Genomic DNA, 20,000 nt, shown 5'->3' with positions numbered 1-20,000 from the left:
GAATTTACCAGGAATAGATTATACTTTATTAATCTAGAAAATAGTTGGGTTGGTGTGAGAAAGTAAAAAAAAAATTAAAATTATTAATACCAGAAAAATGTTGCTACAAACCTACTAAAATGCTTTAATCTGAGAGCCGTGCTTTTTTCAATGATGTCTGGTATAATACTGCATTCTTTTCCTGGTCCTTTTCCAAGTTGTGAATTCCATGTAGTAGTACGTTAGCCAATCGTCTGCAGAGATTTATTGATGCTAATCCGAGATCACAATAATTATCCACAATCGACAAGATTTTAACAAATTATTTTCTACGACAGCATACTTATTTACCCCTATTCTTTTTAATAAAACAAAGGCAAGTTCGTGTGTGGACGTGTGAGGCTTAGTCAGATATCCTCTGGAGACTTCTTCTATAAAATTCTTTGCCTCTACCATCAAAATAACATCATCATCTGTAAAAAGCAATTCATCCTGACATTTCTTTTCTACCCATCCGGCCACATATGCAACAGCACTCTCTTCAGTATTTGTAAGAGATATATCAAGTTAAGAATTTTCTACTGAAATGGCATCTGCGTTTACATTCCCATCACAGCAGCGAGAAGCACATGAATCATCTGTTGAGGTTTCTAATGATTGAAGAAATGATGCAGCATACCTCGTGAGACGCTTTTTGAATGCAATGTACACATCATTAACCATCATCATCCTTGGGTCAGATGTATGGGAAAAGTATCCAGCAACTTTTCTCAAATTTCATACTTTTTCAACTTGACTAGCTGTAAAAAATATTTAGAAGTGAAATTAAGCTGTGATATTTCATGAAGATGTACAAAAAGGGTAGATTTAATCATTTATGACAAGAACTCCTTTTTAAAAAAAATATTGCCCTTCTAACTAAACTTGGCAATATCTCAGTTCGAAGCTTTTCACCATCTGACTGATTATGTCATTCACTGTAACATATATTATTATAATTGGATAATTTCATACAGCACAGTATCATACTATTAGATGTTAACCAACATCATTACAAATCGTAAAAGGTAACGATAACATTCAATTATATCCTGTCCATATGATTATATAAAGTCAAAACAAAAATTATAGACTTTAAATTAAAATTATTACAAAAGAATAATGAAAAAAAAATCATACTGAAATTTGTGAGAAATTAATTCTCTTCCAACGTTGGTTAAATGGTTCAAAGAACATGCATTTTTTATGTTAAAATATAAACTATTCCATGTATTGGCTAAGTGTAGTTCCATCTAATTTTGGCCTGAACTTTTAATACTAGTTTAAACCGGTCACCGTTGAACTATACATAGTACATATTTTGAAACAAAGTTTACAGGAGAGTCTAAAAGATATGGAACGAAGCAAAAGGTTTCTATCTAGTCGTATAATCATCTTATTACCCCGCAATTCATTATCAAAAGTTTGTACGGTAGGTCGCTTAATGATCGGCTTAAAAAACGACAGTTTCGAAATTTAGGGAACATTAAATTACATCGCGCATATCGAAAAACAATACCCGCTGGATTCAAGCACGCTCTCGGTAGAAGCCCAAAAGCGTGCTTTAATCGGGTGTGTCTTTTTTACGAAACCCGCCGAAACCCGCCGAAACCCTGCGAAACCCGCCGAAACCCGCCGAAACCCGCCGAAACCCGACGAATCCCGACAAAGTTACGGGAAGTAGGTGGCTGTGGGGAGTGAACCTAGAACTCAGGGAAGTGTACACCATTGGGGAGTGAACCTGGGACTGGGTTTCGGCGGGTTTCGTAAAAAAGAACCAGTGCTTTTTTACGAAACCCGCCGAAACCCACCGAAACCCGGCGAAACCCGACAATATCCAGCAAAGTTATGGGAAGTAGACAACTGTGGGGAGTGAACCCGAGACTCAGGGAAGTGTACACCAGTCGGGAGTGAACCTGAGACTAAGGTTATCGGCCGGTTTCGGCGGGTTTCGTAAAAAAGAAATAGTGCTTTATTACGAAACCCGCCGAAACCCGCCGAAACCCGACAATATCCGGCAAAGTTATGGGAGTTTGGCAACAGTAGGGGGTGATCCTGGGAGTCAGGGAATTGCACACCAGTGGGGAGTTAACCTGGGACTATGTAAAAAGGATATCAGTGGGAAATAAACCTGGGACAAAGGGAGATGGATACCATTGAAAGTTGAAGCCGGATATGGGAGTTGAGTAGCAGAGGAGAATGAACCTGACACTATAGACGGTGGGCGCCAGTGGGGAGTGAACCTGGGACTCAGGGAATTTCACACCAGTGGGGAGTTAATCTGGGACTGTGTAAAAAGGATATCAGTGAGAAATAAACCTGGGACTAAAGGGAGATGGATACCATTGAAAGTTGAAGCCGGATATGAGAGTTTGGTACCAGAGGAGAATGAACCTGACACTATAGGAGGTGGGCGCCAGTGGGGAGTGAACCTGGGACTATGTAAATAGGATATCAGTGGGAAATAAAACCTGGGACTAAAGGGAGGTGGATACCATTGGGAGTTGAAGCCGGATTTGGGAGTTGGGTTACCAGAGGAGAGAGAAACCTGACACTATAGGAGGTGGGCGCTAGTGGGGAGTGAACCTGGGACTATGTAAATAGGATATCAGTGGGAAATAAACCTGGGACTAAAGGGAGGTGGATACCATTGGGAGTTGAAGCCGGATTTGGGAGTTGGGTACCAGAGGAGAGAGAAACCTGACACTATAGGAGGTGGGCGCCAGTGGGGAGTGAACCTGGGACTATGTAAACAGGATATCAGTGGGAAATAAACCTGGGACTAAAGGGAGATGAATACCATTGAAAGTTGAAGCCGGATATGAGAGTTTGGTACCAGAGGAGAATGAACCTGACACTATAGGAGGTGGGCGCCAGTGGGGAGTGAACCTGGGACTATGTAAACAGGATATCAGTGGGAAATAAACCTGGGACTAAAGGGAGGTGGATACCATGGGGAGTTGAAGCCGGATTTGGGAGTTGGGTACCAGAGGAGAGAGAAACCTGACACTATAGGAGGTGGGCGCCAGTGGGGAGTGAACCTGGGACTATGTAAACAGGATATCAGTGGGAAATAGACCTGGGACAAAGGGAGATGAATACCATTGAAAGTTGAAGCCGGATATGAGAGTTTGGTACCAGAGGAGAATGAACCTGACACTATAGGAGGTGGGCGCCAGTGGGGAGTGAACCTGGGACTATGTAAACAGGATATCAGTGGGAAATAAACCTGGGACTAAAGGGAGATGGATACCGTCGAAAGTTGAAGTCGGATATGAGAGCTTGGTACCAGAGGAGAATGAACCTGACACTATAGGAGGTGGGCGCCAGTGGGGAGTGAACCTGGGACTATGTAAACAGGATATCAGTGGGAAATAAACCTGGGAACAAAGGACATGGATACCATTGAAAGTTGAAGCCGGATATGGGAGTTGAGTACCAGAGGAGAATGAACCTGACACAATAGGAGGTGGGCGCCAGTGGGGAGTTAACCTGGGAATATGTATAAAGGATATCAGTTGGAAATAAATCTGGACTAAAGGGAGATGGATACCATTGAAAGTTGAAACCGGATATGAAAGTTTGGTACCAGAGGAGAATGAACCTGACACAATAGGAGGTGGGCGCCAGTGGAGAGTGAACCTGGGACTCAGGGAATTTCACACCAGTGGGGAGTTAACCTGGGAATATGTATAAAGGATATCAGTAGGAAATAAATCTGGGACTAAAGGGAGATGGATACCATTGGGATTTGAAGCCGGATTTATTTCCCACTGATATCCTTTTTTAGATATTCACAGGTTAACTCCCCACTGGTGTGCAGTTCCCTGACTCCCAGGTTCACTCCCCACTGGCGCCCACCTTTTATAGTGTCAGGTTCATTCTCCTCTGGTACCCAACTCCTATAGTTCGGCTCGGATACCCACAGTTATCCATCTCCCACAGTCCCAGGTTAACTCCAAATTGGTGTGCACTTCCCTGAGTCCCAGGTTCACTCCACACTGGCGCCCACTCCTATAGTGTCAGGTTCATTCTCCTCTGGTACTCAACTCCCATATCCAGCTTCAACTTTCAATGGTGTCCATCTCCCTTTATTCCCAGGTTTATTTCCCACTGATATCCTTTTTACATACTCCCAGGTTCACTCCCCACTGGCGCCCACCTCCTATAGTGTCAGGTTTCTCTCTCCTCTGGTACCCAACTCCCAAATCCGGCTTCAATTCCCAATGGTATCCTTTTCCCTTTAGTCCCAGATTTATTTCCTACTGATATCCTTTTTACATAGTCCCAGGTTCACTCCCCAATGGCGCCCACCCCCTATAGTGTCAGGTTCATTCTCCTCTGGTACCAAGCTCTCATATCCGGCTTCAACTTTCAATGTTATCCATCTCCCTTTAGTCCCAGGTTTATTTCCCACTGATATCCTGTTTACATAGTCCCAGGTTCACTCCCCACTGGCACCCACCTCCTATTGTGTCAGGTTTCTCTCTCCTCTGGTACCCAACTCCCAAATCGGCTTCAACTTCCATTGGTATCCATCTCCCTTTAGTCCCAGATTTAATTCCTACTTATCTCCTTTTTACATAGTCCCAGGTTCACTCCCCACTGGCGCCCACCCCTATAGTGTCAGGTTCATTCTCCTCTGGTACCAAGCTCTCATATCCGGCTTATTTCAATGATTTATCTCCCTTTAGCTCCTTATTTCCTATTTCCTTCTATAACTTAAACAATTTCCGGGTTAAGATGCCTTAGGTGTGCAATTCCTGAATCAGTTCATCATTCCTGCGCTCCACAAACTATCATATGTAAAGCATTAATCCTACTTCTTCTAACCCATCCGGTCAGCTGAACCACCTCAGTATTCCATACTATCAATCAAGTTTAACTCAATTGGTGCTTCTTCCTGTCATCACGGTACCACACTGAGCCCGTCTTCTAATGTTGTACTTTATTCCTCACCATACTCTTTATCGGCTTCAACTTTCATTAATCACACTCCTTTGGTCCAGTTTATTCCATGAAAATCTTTTTACGCTGTCCAGGTTAACTCTCCACTGGTGTGAGTTAAAATCCTGATAAGTACACTCCAACTGGCGCACTTCTATAGTGTCAGATAAGGTTCTCTCTTTAACTCATATGCAAACCTTTTTAAATAAATTATCCATCTCCCTTTACTCGCAGTTTAGTTCCACTTTTCCATTTTTCATTCATTACTACCCCATATGATTAATGATTCTACCACAGGATACTCCACATGATGGTAACAACTCCTTCAAACTAATCGGATATTGTAGTTTCAGGTTTTGCGAGTTTTAAATAAAACAAATTATGTCTTTAACTTAAAACCGTCCAAACGGAAAATAACAATAAGTTCAGATCAATCTTCGACGATTGATTACACTTCCAGAGTTGGGTTCATGTCCAACATTGCTTTTTTCATAACTTTGCTGGATTGGGTTTCGGTGTTTCGCGGGTTTTCGTAATTAAATAGTAACCGGTCATCATTTGAAACCGCACATAATCCGTACAAGGTTACTCCCCAATGTGTACACTTCGAGTATCTGGTTCACTCCAGTGCCACTAATCTCCTATTAACTCGCGATTTCAAGGTTTGTTCGGGGTTTCGGCGGGTATTAACGCAGGTTTCGGCGTTTGGGCTTAGTTATCGCATAAAAACACAACCCGTAGATCAAGCGAGCCGAATTCGGTCATGAGGCAAAGCGTAGCAATACAGATTCGGACGTGCTAGAATCAGCGAATGATGCATCAGAAAGAATGCTACAGGCATTACGTAGCCATAATGGCACTAATGTATTTCTAATTAGCAATTATGCATTGACTGTTTCAATTCAATTGAGTTTGATGATTAAGGAGGATCCCAAATATAGTATTGAGTTTAAAGAGTATCCATATTTTAATTATATGTCCACATTATAATAATTTTTAAGTACAAGTCAGTGCACCTAATTCTTTCTTTCATATGGCCGCTCCCTACTTGTTCTTTATGCAAGCAAGGGTTCACGGCAAGTAAAACACGTACCATTGTCCACCTACGCATTGTCCTACCGGTAATCGGTCTGGGGTTGGGATCCCCATCGAGTCAGACTGATTTTTGATGTTTTTTTTCTTTTTTTCTTTCCTGCTTTGTCTGGAACCTTTCATACACATTGTTCATATCTTAATCTTTCGTACACGATGTATTATTACGCCACAAGGCAGCGTTTTAAGTGCATTTTGCTTGAGATGACATTGATCGATATCAATGCAGGCAGAGCATTGCGAAATGTCAACAGCAACGCTTTCCGTTTTCAGGTGTGTATAGACAAATAATGGGATAATAATATGATTATGATAAAACCCAGCCTCACTATTTACTATTAACCCTTTACTCATGGGGTTCAATTTTACTCCAACCCACAATTTTAAGTAGGATTTACAGGCGGCATCGACAGATATTCACCACAATAAAAACAAAACAATTGAAATGCAGCGCGTCGCACAGATTAAATTATTCGCATTCCACCCGCTTCTCTTTTTAATAAAAACCACCCACAATATTGTGTGAGTAACACAGGGATGGGAATGATGTACGGTGTGTTTGTTTTATTACACATTTTTTTTTTATTAGCGACTGTCTGACATTCATAAAAGATACATTATTCATATTTAGGATTCAATAGGTTTAATAAATTGTAAAACTGTGTGCAAAGGTTCGTGACAGTAAATAACACGGTTTGAGAAAAATGAATGAAATGTGTGATCACGTACTTTGACACGAACTATGACAGAACAGTCGGAGTGAAATAATTCATTTATGTTTTATTGCAGCCTAGAAAATATTGATTTTGTTTCTCAACCCATAACTCGACGCCAACAACACAACTCGCTTTATATCATGTCATCGTTGAAAATCAACATTACCACGCTTTGACAAAATGACTTTTTACATTTTGTTTCCATCGACCAAAATGACCCACCCCATTATTTTTATTTTAAAAAGGTCTCGGGTTTTAGAATTTTTGACAAGTCGGGAGTTAATTTTATGACCAATGTAACACTTGTCGACAAAAATAAAACGAGAATTTTTCCTTTGACTTCAAATGCCAATTTTGACGGATTGCAAAACAGTATGGCTTATTTATGAGAAATTGTGTTGAAATAAATCTAACACACTTGCTGCTGATGATGACGATGATGATGGTGATGATGCTGATGATGATGATAATAGGGGAATAGTATTAGGGCGGGATGGGGGGGTGGGGGGGGGTATTTATCCTTTAATGTTTTAAGTTTGAGGAAACCGCGTTGTAGGAGGAAAAAACAATGAGGTGGAAATAATATATATACATAATATTATTATACACAACACATACACACACAATATATATATATATATATATATATATATATATATATATATATATATATATATTGTGTGTGTGTGTGTGTGTGTATGTGTATAATATATAAACAAATAATAGATAACTGAATAAAAATGGGATTATGAAAGTTTAGATAAAACACACAACAAACAAAAAAAAATAGGTTCAAGTTTAGAGGAATGCTGAACTCAATGCCAGCCAGCAATGATTGGGTAGTAATGTCTGTCGAAAGTACATTATGATAGACTACCACTGTACTCTATTTGTGGCAAGCAACAGCTCCTGTCTGACGCTTTAGAAACATAGATAATTTACAGCACCACACAGTTCAAGTTCAACGTCTTTATCTGCAAAAGGCGGATTGCCCATCACTGCAGATTTTATACAATTATGTGGTGGCTTTCTCCATTATTGTGTTACTGAGTTGAAAGATAAATGTTTAATAGTTGACCAAATTTGTTGTTGTTGGTAATATCTAGGATTTCTGGTGGGAGAGTGTTCCATTCCTTGACAGTTCTTGGGAAGAAACTGTTTTAATATTTGTTGGTTCTATGTGTTGGGTTGTGAACTTACTGCTATGATAATTTCTTGTGGATATACAGTGTTTTTTGCGAAATAGAAGGCTGTGGGCGCCATAGGTCTTATAGCTCTACCTATTTTATTTAAATTCAATGCATAACAAAGAGCCAAAGCAACAAAAGAATAGAAGAGTAAAGTTTCAAGTTTATTTCTTTACAGGCTTTTAAATGATAATTTACGATATCTTAATGCCTACATGAATACATTAATAAATTGAATCTTAATGAAAATGTGTAATGAACCTGATAAAATAAATAACATGATATTGCCAACAAAGAAATCCTTTTAAAATCTTAATAGAGGATGTTGACATTACTCAGCTTTAAAATGTTTACATATCGAAAACAATTATTTATTCTATATTCAGCATTAAAAATAGGAAATTGTATGGAATGTTAAACAATCAAAAAACCACAACGAACACAGGTGATTAACTAAAAAAAAAAAAGACAAGGAGGCACCGAACAATAACAACAACAAAAACAACAACATCAACAACAACAACAACAACAACAAAATAGAGATAAAACAATCTATTTAATAAATAATTTCAGTAAATCAAATTAGGATCTGATATATGTGGTCCACAACTTCCAACTGATATCATGAAGGGTCTAGGTCTATGTCTAGGTGCACATATTTGCAGGTCTGGTAACCGAACGCAATCATGGGCCTGATTTAACACTGTTGCAATGGACAATTATTTGCGTCGGCTTGAGAGTAGTTCTATTACAATAGTGGGACCATATAATTTTGGGTTATCAGACCTACAAATAAGTGAACGTCGAGTAATTATTTAGATGATGAATCAGAAGATGATGAACATTAAATAGACAGTCAAAATTTATTAAACATAAAATAAATGTGTTTGCATATTGCATATTGTATATATTTTCCTAAATAAGAAAAACAACAAAAAATCAAAAATAAAAACAACGACAAAAATCATAATTGAGTATTCATCGTTTATATCTACCCCACATCGACATAAAAACAGATGGAGACACAAGTCGCATTTATTATCTCGAGACCTTAGGTAGACCAAGAAAAAAAAAATACAAAACTGACTAAATTAAAAAAATATATATTTGAATCGGACTTATATTATCCACATTTACATGGCAATAGCTTGGAATTTCATAACTGATTTCAGCTTGTCGCTTGCATATAACAATTTGCCAACCAACTATTAGGTTGATGTCTTTCTATTCATTCATTATCCGGAATAAAATACTGAATGCTAGAATGCCAACATAGGAATAACGTTGTATACATATTGAGTATACACATGGAATGTAAAAAAAAAATCTGATAAAATCTTGTAAAAATACTATGAATGAATTAATCACAAAAGTCACAAAATACAATGGAAAAATTGGTGAGTGTTAAAATTATTAAATTTGATAACTTTTCAATGAGTGAAAAGGAAAGACCCCTTAATGATGATGACGGCGTTATATTGATGTTGATGATTATGATGATTATGATGATAATGATGATGATGATGATGATGATGATGATGATGATGATGGTGATGATGGTGATGATGATGATGGTATACTACTCTTATTTAACTTTAAAATAAGAAAATTTGCTATTAAAACCACAGCCATTGCTGTCAAAATAGTTTCAACAATTACAAGAGTATCTTTTTAAGGAGTAAAGAAATTTACTTGGCATTTCCATTTTGAAACAACATTTCAACCTTCTGTATTGTTTCATTTTGGTAAATTACTCTTGAATGTTTTTATTCACAGCTCCTTTTATATAAAAATTGAGCACTATTAGTATTTCAAGGCTTTTATATATACACTTAATATATAAACAATCCAGATCAGTCATTCCATTTGAATACATGCATATTATATATTTAAAAATTGCTATCCCTATATTGCCATCATGCCATGGACTCACAATTAGATTAAATATTAAAATGCAGGGCTGCAGAAACAGCGCCTAGTTTGCTGACCAAATTGTCCTTTTTCACAGTAAATTATAATCTTATATAATAGGAACACATACAATTTAGGATACATGACAAAGGAGGCGTTGAAATTATCTGTGAATAATTTGACTAATTCATTTTAAATTTTACTTATCAATGACAGCTTTGATAATCTCTGATGTATTTGAAATCAGGGTTAAAAAAACAAACGATTTAAACAAAACTCAAGGGACTTGATTATCTTATTTGGTTTAAGATTTTAGTGACTAAAAATCCTAAAATCATAAATCAGTACAACTATCCATTATAATTGAGTTGCATCCCGGCCTTAGACAAATTAAAAATAATAACAAACTGGGTTTCACAGTGCCACACAATGTATTTGCAGGCTTTGAACAGGGCAACAGTTCAATGTACAGTTTTTTTACACCATAGACTTGCTCTTTATTTTACTTAAATTTTTAGTTTATGTAAGCAATAAACAAAAAGCAAAGTTATTTTCGTTTTAAATATTGTACGGTGATAAGCTCTATCAGATTATCAGGACCTGTTTTCATGAACGATGACTAGATTTAGTGCATGCAAGAATTGACGAAGCCACAGACAACACTCCTATAAAATCAATCGTAAAGGGGGCACCTTCAACAACTAGACTTAAATCGAGAAGACCTTTCAACCTAACAAAAATGGTAGACTTCAGTGTGGAGGAAAACTGGAGAGAAATGTGGAAAAGGGAAATACCAAAAGGAGGAAACATCATTAAAGATCCAACCAAAAGAGTGCCTGCATTCAATAACGCCAGGAAATACTGGATTTCCTCATAACGCCTCTTAACTGGACATGGCAGAACTGCATCAAATATGTGCAGATGGAAACTTGGAAACAGTGATACCTGCCAGAAATGTCAGGCAGCCCCAGAGACCAGCGATCACATCGTCCTCCACTGTCCAGTCACTAAACTTGAAGGTGGCTACGAAACCATCCTTAGGGCGGAGGAAGACTTTAGAAGCTGGGTTGACGAAATACATGTGGAGGTGTAACGATACGCTACTACTACTACTAGATTTAGTAAATTACTAGTCTAGTAAATGACTAGCTAGTCTTAAGCCCAAGCAAAGCAAGTGTCTAAAAAAATCGGATTTCATGAAAGCTTTCTTGTCTTGGACTAGCTAGTCTCTTGCCTAGAAGTGGTCGTTTTAAGGACGGTGACTAATTCGACTATTTTGTGCGGGTAACATCACCTCTCTAGTACACGATGGTCGGTAAGATATACTCGCCTTCATACTTACAACGCAAAAGATTTCCAAAAAGGAAATTAGCAACACACGTGATATTGACTGTCGACTGTTGTAGACTGCAATGATGTCCATCGTCGACTGTCAATTCTATATTTAGGCCAATGGCAGTTTCATTAAGACTGACGTGCACGGAGATTGAAAGTCAATGAAATTGAAAAAACAAACAAAAAAAAAAACAAACAAATAAACAAACAAATGAGAAAGTGTGTTCTGATTAATCACATTATTTCAGTCAGTTGCAATGCCAACAGAATAACTTTTATCTCCACTATACTTTCTGATCAATTTTGGAGGGGTTGTTCTTTGACGCAAACCCTTTGATTTCGGACTTTCTCTTTCACTTTCACTCTTGAATCATGATTCAGATTTTTTTTACGTTTTTACTCACAAAAATATGTACTTTCAATGATCTGCACTTATCATACAGTTTTTTAAAGCCAGTGTCAATGGCAACATTACACTTTTTGCCTCTATCATTCAAAACCAATGTATTTTCTTTCCGAATCAAAGCGCACTCAATCTAAAAACAGCGGCCATCTTGTTGATGCTATGACGTCTCATAGTAACTAGTCTTAGACAAAAGCACGATGTCTTGCCTCAGCAAATACCTAAAACTTGGCCAAACTTAGTCCGAAGGTCGCGTGATTTAGTCTCAGACTTGCTTAGCTCACATGAAATCCAATTTTTTCAACTCATTGACTAAAGTCAGAGTTAGTCAGAGACTAAGCGCTAGTTCACGTTCATGAAAACAGCTCCAGCAGAAGTGAGTTTAAAATTAATAAAAACAATCTAACCTTTTGTCTTTTCATAGATTATTTTCATTTAGTCTTTATCGCCACTGATTATCACTGTATTGCAGCTGGGTTGTGTGGCACTGCATAGATCAATAGTAACGTTTGTATTGTACAAAGATGAATGATTTGTTTAATGGTATCAGTGATGTACTGGTGTCAAATTATAATTGTAACTTGCTTAAAATCGGGTTTAAAATTGAAATGATAAGATTCTGTATGTAGTATTTTTATTCAAAGCATGAACTCCTGCTCTGCTTATTACGCCCTTGACGCTGAACTGAATCTGAAGGCTATTAATTCAGCATTCCCTTAAAATACAACCTAAAGAAGACAAATTTCCATAAGAAAATAATCTATGAGGACTGTTATTTTATTTTGATATTTTTCAATGAATGGTTAATCAAACATTTATCTGTTCTTGGTAGCCATATAAATATGTACTGCTTACAAATTAAGAACGTGTTATCATAAAGAGCAACATGATATTGATCTCTGAGACAACGTTTACAGTTTTGTGATGGTTTTTGTTTTTTGTTTGTTTGTTTTTTTTTTTAATCTGTAGGTTTGTTTGTTTATTTTCGTTTTTATTTTACTTATTGTATTGGGTTTTTTTGTTTACTGACAATGAAGACATGTTATGATTTAGGCCTCAATTCCACTAGAACATCCAATAACATGATTTCCAGCTATACAAATTACTTTTGCTATTTACAAGACTACTCATCAACGATATTTTAAATATTGTTTCTTTATGTTATCTAATGTTTATATCTTTTAATATATGTTACTCTTCGAACACAAATTTGATCATCACAGAATTTAAAAAAAAAAAAAGAATTTAATGACTCTTTTCTAAAATGGAATGGAACTGAATACATTCCAATTGCGCAAAACTCAATAAAATGTAAAACAATAGAAATGAGTGTCATCAACACCATGCTTGATAAAAACCGGGGAGAGGTAGGGGAGGGGCGGGGGCATAGGGTCACAATATTATACAAGTCCTACGTTAGAGATTTCAGATTGACAATCATCAAACCTGTCATGCTTTTAATCTTGTTCAGCTTTTGTAGATACATATTTTTATTTTAATTCTCGAAAATCATTTATTCCTGGATCTCACATTTGCAGACATAGTTTCTAGATGAGTGAATAACATTTATTTATTCTATATATTTTATATATTGCAAAGTAAACAAAAAATACGAATTACTTATATTGCATACTGAGTGGTGTCTTGAAATGCACTTTAGAAATGTCCAATTCCATTGGTATTTACCAAGCACAGAATAAAATGCACATCTGCTGGGAGCAATTCTACGTCATCAAAAACTGTGTCTCTTCACATGTATATCGTCGTTTTAAGAAACTATTGGGTGGGGAGGTGGGTTAGGATAAAAAAGGAAAACTTTTATAAACACCTTGTGTTATTTTTAGGAATTAAATAAAAATGTTGGTGACGTGATGATGATGATAATAATAATAATAATAATAATAATGATAATGATAATGATAATAATAATAATAATAATTATCGAATGATGATGATGATGATGACGATAATAATAATAATAATAATAATATAATAATAATAATAATAATAATATAATAATAATAATATAATAATAATAAAAATAATAATAATAATAATAATAATAATAATAATAATAATAATAATAATAATAATAATAATCATAATAATAATAACAGTAGTAGTAGTAATAATAATAATAATAATAATAATAAATAATAATAATAATAATAATAATAATAATAATATGATAATAATAATAATAATAATAATAATAATAATAATAATATAAAATAATAATAATAATAAATAATAATAATAATAATAATAATAATAACAACAACATAATAATAATAATAATAATAATAATAATAATAATAATAATAATAATAATAATTAAAATAATAATAATAATAATAATAATAATAATAATAATAATAATATAATATATGATATGATGATGATGAATGATGATGATATTAATATTAATATAATAATAATAATAATAATAATAATAATAATAATAATAATAATAATAATAATAATAATAATAATAATAATAATATATATAATAATAATAATAATAATAATATAATAATAATAATAATAATAATAATAATAATAATAATAATAATAAAATAATAATAATAATATAACCCACTATTCGGATGGCAAAAAAAAAAAAAGAATGCTCAAATGATATAAAGTAGCCCTCAGTCTCTGTAGCTTTATGTGGATGGTAACAATTGCTTGCTATCCTAAGGATATGATGCCCATCTACTGCAATAAAATAATATGATCTGCCAGCTCTTTGCTGATTGAGAAAAAAAACATCACAAGAACAGATTTTGTTGAGTGAGGTTTTCATTTTCGGCTCAAATCGTACAGAATCCTTCAACACCAAAATCCCGACAATGTGAAAATCTGTCAGTTTTCAAACAGCATCTAACAACCAATCTTTTTCATCCTGCTTCTGATTTTATGTGAAATTTGAACAAAATAATGTGTTTGACTGTTGTAGTGATTATTTAGTCGTGATACCAAAAATTATCTTTGTGGATACTGGCGCAATATCATATAACAATAACAATAATAATAATAATAATAATAATAATAATAATAATAATAATAATAATAATAATAATAATAATAATAATAATAATAATAATAATAATAATATTAAAAAATTTAAAAAAAATAAAAAAATATAATAATAATAATAATAATAATAATAATAATAATAATAATAATAATAATAATAATAATAATAATAATAATAATAATAATAATAATAATAATAATAATAATAATAATAATAATAATAATAATAATAATAATTTCTACTAGATCTAAGATCAAGGAATTTACGCAATGGAAACCGTACGGTGCTCTTATTGGCTAACCAACCAGTGGCCTCGATGAGAAAAATATCCGCCATTTTGATGTTGGCTGGGAATCGCGTTACTATAGTAAACAAGCGCTGATCGGCCGTTCATGAAAACAAGTTGCTGCTCGCTCGTTTAACTCAAAATTATTCAAAACGATCTCTCTAAAATTATATAAATGTGACTTCTTAAGGTTTTCTTCACGGTCAAAACCACACAACATTCTATTAATGATTACGTCCGAGGCAAAAAGGAATATTGACAGGTCGACCGAGAGTTGAACTCGTGAGACGACAAACATCAATGCAAAGTGTAGCGAGAGTCAAGCTATTGTTTGTCTTGTCCTATTCTATATAGAGAAAAGGATAAATAGTATAGCCTCGTGTGTGAGTGGTTGCGTGTCATAGTCTTGTTTTTAAATTGTTTCTGTTGTTTATGTGTGTAGTGATGACTCTCTCACACTCAATTTCAATGCCGAAAGAGGAATTCCCCGCACACAAGAAAGGGGAATTGGGGTGGTATTTGGCATACATATTGTATAGTATCTAGTTCTAAATAGATAACTGATTAGAATTATATTATGATATATAAACACAATGCAAATACAATTCCGAAGTTTCCTTATTTCAAATGAAGTAAAGCTCCAAAACCTAATGGTAGTGATTGTAGTACTGAGTGTTAGTGAGGTGATGTGGTGTTGGTGGTGGTTGTAGTTGTAGTAGTAATAGTGATGATGATGTGGTGGTGGTGATGATTGTAGTTGTAGTAGTAGTGGTAGTGATGATGATGTGGTGGTGGTTGTAGTAGTAGTGGTAATGGTAATGATATGGTGGTGGTGGTGGTTGTAGTAGTAGTAGTGGTCGTGATGATGATGTGGTGGTGGTGTTTGTAGTAGTAGTGGTAATGATGCGGCTATGTGGTCTAGTAGTATGACACTCGCTTCCGGATCGGAAGGTCCTGGGTTCGAGCCTCGCGCTCGGCGCATAGTTGAGTCCTTGGAAAAGGCTCTTTACTCACATTCTCTCACCGTACTCAGGTGTAAAATGAGTACCTGGCTGTTAACAGAGTTGTCTTTGTCCGAAAAATTGTAATATCGCCTAACAGGCGTCATGTCCCGTCCTACATGTTAAATGTTGACCAGGGACCCCTTGTAAAGCGCTTTGAGCACATTTAGTAGATATTGCACTATATAAAGCTCAATTTAAAAAAAAAAAAAATATTTCAATGATGATGATATGGTGGTGGTGGTTGCAGTAGTAGTAGTGGTAGTGATGATAATGTGGTGGTGGTTGTAGTTGTAGTAGTAGTGATAGTGATGATGATGTGGTAGTGGTTGTAGTAGTAGTGGTAGTGATGATGATGTGGTTGTGGTGGTTGTAGTAGTAGTTGTAATGGTGATGATATGGTGGTAGTGGTGGTTGCAGTAGTAGTGGTAGTGATGACGATGTGGTTGTGGTGGTTGTAGTAGTAGTGGTAATGGTAATGATATGGTGGTAGTGGTGGTTGTAGTAGTAGTGGTAATGGTAATGATATGGTGGTGGTTGTAGTAGTAGTGGTCGTGATGACGATGTGGTTGTGGTGGTTGTAGTAGTAGTGGTAGTGATGCTATTGTGGTGGTGGTTGTAGTAGTTGAGGTAGTGATGTGGTGGTGGTTGTAGTAGTAGTGGTGGTGGTGGTTGTGGTAGTAGTGGTAATGATGATGATATGGTGGTGGTGGTTGCAGTAGTAGTGGTAGTGATGACGATGTGGTTGTGGTGATTGTAGTAGTGGTAGTGATGATGATGTGCTGGTGGTGGTGTAGTAGTAGTGGTAGTGATAATGATGTGGGGCTGGTGGTTGTAGTAGTGGTGTTAGTGATGATATTGTGGTGGTGGTTGTAGTAGTAGATGATGTGGTGGTTGGAAAACACATTACAGGTTATTATAATACATGATTACACACATTCTCTAACTTCATTTTTTGACAGCTTCGTTGTGCCATAAATATACGCAACAGTTCTGAAACATTTTATTGTGGATTTTGATATTGTTTGTTGTTTTTCTTGTGTCGTTATGTTGACATAGATACCGAATGAATGGTAATTACTACATTCTCAGCCAACAACAAAATGGCGCTGAATGCTTTCATTGGTGGACACTTTTTAGGCTTCGTACGTATTCTCATTCGTTTAATTCTATGTCTAAGATATATATATATATAATTTCATTTACCTCCATCAAACTAAACTCTGCCGTGTCTTCAGATTGTCCATTTTTTCTTTGCTGTTGGTGGAACACAGCTGCAAGAGAAAGCAAAAATGGTATTGAATATGTATTCTTTGAAAGTAAAGTTTTGTCTGAGTATTATCAATAACGTTATAAACGCATAAGAGAGTTATCTAGTTGCATAATTAGAACCACACATCACATATCACTTATCACCTAATATCACATGAACGGTAAATTCTAAAAGAATTGATTTTGATTTATGCAAAACAATTTGATCAGCACATGGTTTAGACCAAATAAAATCTGTAATATTGCTTGATAAATGACGCATGATCCGTGGTACTTTAAGTGTAATTATTTCTCTCAAATTGCTCGTGAACAAAATAAGATCATTGGGGCATTGAAGGTAAGTTTTTGTTAAATCTCAGGATATTTGCAATGCGAGATAGTTTGGGTTTTTAAAAAGTATAATTTAGCTGCCTTTTCCTAATCAAGTAAGAAGTTTCATTTGATCTAAGCATTGAATATAAGGATTTGGTTATGGGCGAAACAAGAAAGCACCCCCTCCCCCTTCCATCCCATCTCTTACAGTGAGTGGCCAATGAAACATGGGACTGCTCTTACCATAGAGTGTAGTCAATTTACAGATCACAGTGATGAAATCAGTTAGGGTGATAAGATTGTCCCTGCTTCCATATCGTCTGACGATAGATGTCAGGACTGGCTTAGTCATTGGAAATCCTAGATCAAGAAAGACATTTAATATACAAATTATACTACACCTGTTTAATATCCCAAACTGAAGGTCAGATCTTGTATGACTTAATAATTTGTGTGACTTTTTAAGCATAGAGCGAACGGAACACATTTGATTTACAGATACAGATATCTCATTTGAAGTACTTATAATTTAAAGGTTTACCTTTTAGTATTCGGTTTAATTGCTGATGATGTCTAATGAAAATCTCAAACATAATTAGTTACAAGTAAAGTGTCTGAATATTTAATGATTCAACAAGATGTTAGGATTACAATCCAGTGCAGAATTATTACATAATTTAATTGCAAGAGACAAAAAAAACTACAAAGTACTAACCATTATTTGAACTTGAGTGAATTCATAAATAATGTAAACCTTTTCGACTGACAGAATATAAAACAATAAAGACGTCAAGAGTTTCACCAAAATAATAATAGTAACAGACAGAATTGAATTATTTATCTGTGGCATTCTTGAAGCCATTAAAGTTAATATTTTTTCTTCTTTTTTTTTTTTAATTTATCAATTTATATATTTTTGGTTATTTTACATCAAAAGAAAGCCTTTTCCAATATATATAATTACGACGAATCTTACCTAATTTTGAGAAAACTGTGGCAAGTTCATATGTGTCTATTCTGCCAGAGCCATCAGCATCAAATTGCTTGAACACTTCCTGGAGAGAGATAAGAAGACAATTTAGACATGCCGACCACAATATGGAATGTATTGACAACTGACTAAGTGCATAATACACATTCTCCAAAACCTACCTGAAACTCAAGTGGGTCATGATCCCATGTCTATTTTACAGAGAGTCAATATAGTTTGTTGTAGCTTGTTAAACAAAAGAATAGTTCCGTTTATATTGTATTTTTTTACATTAAAATTTATATTAATAACATTGCATCTATCACATAAAAGATTGTACTTTTTAAAAATATTAAAATATATATTAAAAACATTGAATCTATCACATAAAAGATTGTACTTTTTTAAATATTAAAATATATATTAAAAACATTGAATCTATCACAAAAAAGATTGTACTTTTTGAAATATTAAAATATACATTAAAAACATTGAATCTATCACATAAAAGACATATCTAATAAACATATAAACACATTCATATGCCAACGACTTGAAACTGTGAATATATGCTTCACACGCTTTAATTATTTCCTAAGCACCCATTATGGACCAAATTTTTATTTTAAATGGCAGTATTTCCTGCTAGGCAACCTTTTTGCACTCGCACTCTTACAATAACCGTCACTGTCCAAAGCCAGGTACTTATTCACATCTAGGTTGGATAAGACAATGTGTGGAAAATTCCTTTCTCATTTATACCATCTCAGAGTTTTGAAATCATTGTCACCCATTCAGTAACTAACATTGCTCAATATGGCTTTATTTTATTTAAAAAATGAGATATGGTTCGGCCACTGACAATATACTTTGGATATGATATTGTAATAACATATTCACTTGATAAGGCTACTTTGCCATTTACTAATAAATGAGGAATGGCATTTAATACAATCTAATCTGGTTGTAAAATTTTGGATATGACAAAAATATATTATAATTAAAATGTTTATTATATGAGAGCTATATTGAATGTTTGTTTGTAGGAGTTTTACGGTACTTGGTTACACAAAAGAAGCTTTCTCTTTTTATGGTTATTGCTTGGTTTAAAAGAAGTCATGTTCTATTTGTTGTACAATTTTACATTTATTTTTTAAAAACAATTTCATTCTTTGTTTACCTTGGATCATTTTAAACTCTTTTAATTAAAATATTATGTAACAAGATTTCTATTCTCCTTATTAAGTCAGTGATCTCGTTGAATCCTCAAAATTAAAAAATACAATGGTGTGTTGAAAACCAAGCAATGAATTCTCCATCTTTTTGATAGAGCTTAGTTGTTTTCAGTAAGTGACTGCTCTGTCAAATGAGTGACTAGGACTCAATTTATTAAAAAATTAATAGTGACAGAAAGTAAGTAACTGATCGATGTGATTTACTCTATAGGCCCTGATTTCCTTCCAGGCTCTTTTTGCCTCGTCCAAAGACAAATATCCAGATCTGTCCTCCT

The 20,000-nt window shown here is 34.8% G+C and overlaps 1 protein-coding gene across 7 annotated transcripts in view; it reads right to left on the bottom strand.

The window, feature by feature from the left end:
- Positions 1 to 12,370: 12,370 nt before the first annotated feature.
- Positions 12,371 to 20,000, bottom strand: part of LOC144972485 (calpain-8-like) — a 69,073-nt gene continuing 61,443 nt past the window's right edge. For all 7 annotated transcript variants that reach the window (XM_078913756.1, XM_078913757.1, XM_078913758.1 and 4 more), the window contains 5 exons: positions 19,930 to 19,998; positions 18,497 to 18,575; positions 17,764 to 17,880; positions 17,143 to 17,210; positions 12,371 to 13,385 (listed from right to left, as the gene is read on the bottom strand). In XM_078913756.1, coding sequence (XP_078769882.1) covers positions 13,359 to 13,385; positions 17,143 to 17,210; positions 17,764 to 17,880; positions 18,497 to 18,575; positions 19,930 to 19,998 — 360 coding nt within the window. In that variant the 3' untranslated portion in view covers positions 12,371 to 13,358. The remainder of the gene's footprint in view (positions 13,386 to 17,142; positions 17,211 to 17,763; positions 17,881 to 18,496; positions 18,576 to 19,929; positions 19,999 to 20,000) is intronic.

The sequence above is a fragment of the Berghia stephanieae genome, chromosome 5 (genome assembly GCF_034508935.2).
Source record: "Berghia stephanieae isolate SIO BIC M18660-M18661 chromosome 5, UCSD_Bste_1.3, whole genome shotgun sequence".
Classification (NCBI taxonomy): Eukaryota; Metazoa; Mollusca; class Gastropoda; order Nudibranchia; family Aeolidiidae; genus Berghia; species Berghia stephanieae.
The sequence above is the reverse complement of the archived record's forward strand: the minus strand, read 5'-3'. Positions and strand labels throughout refer to the sequence as shown.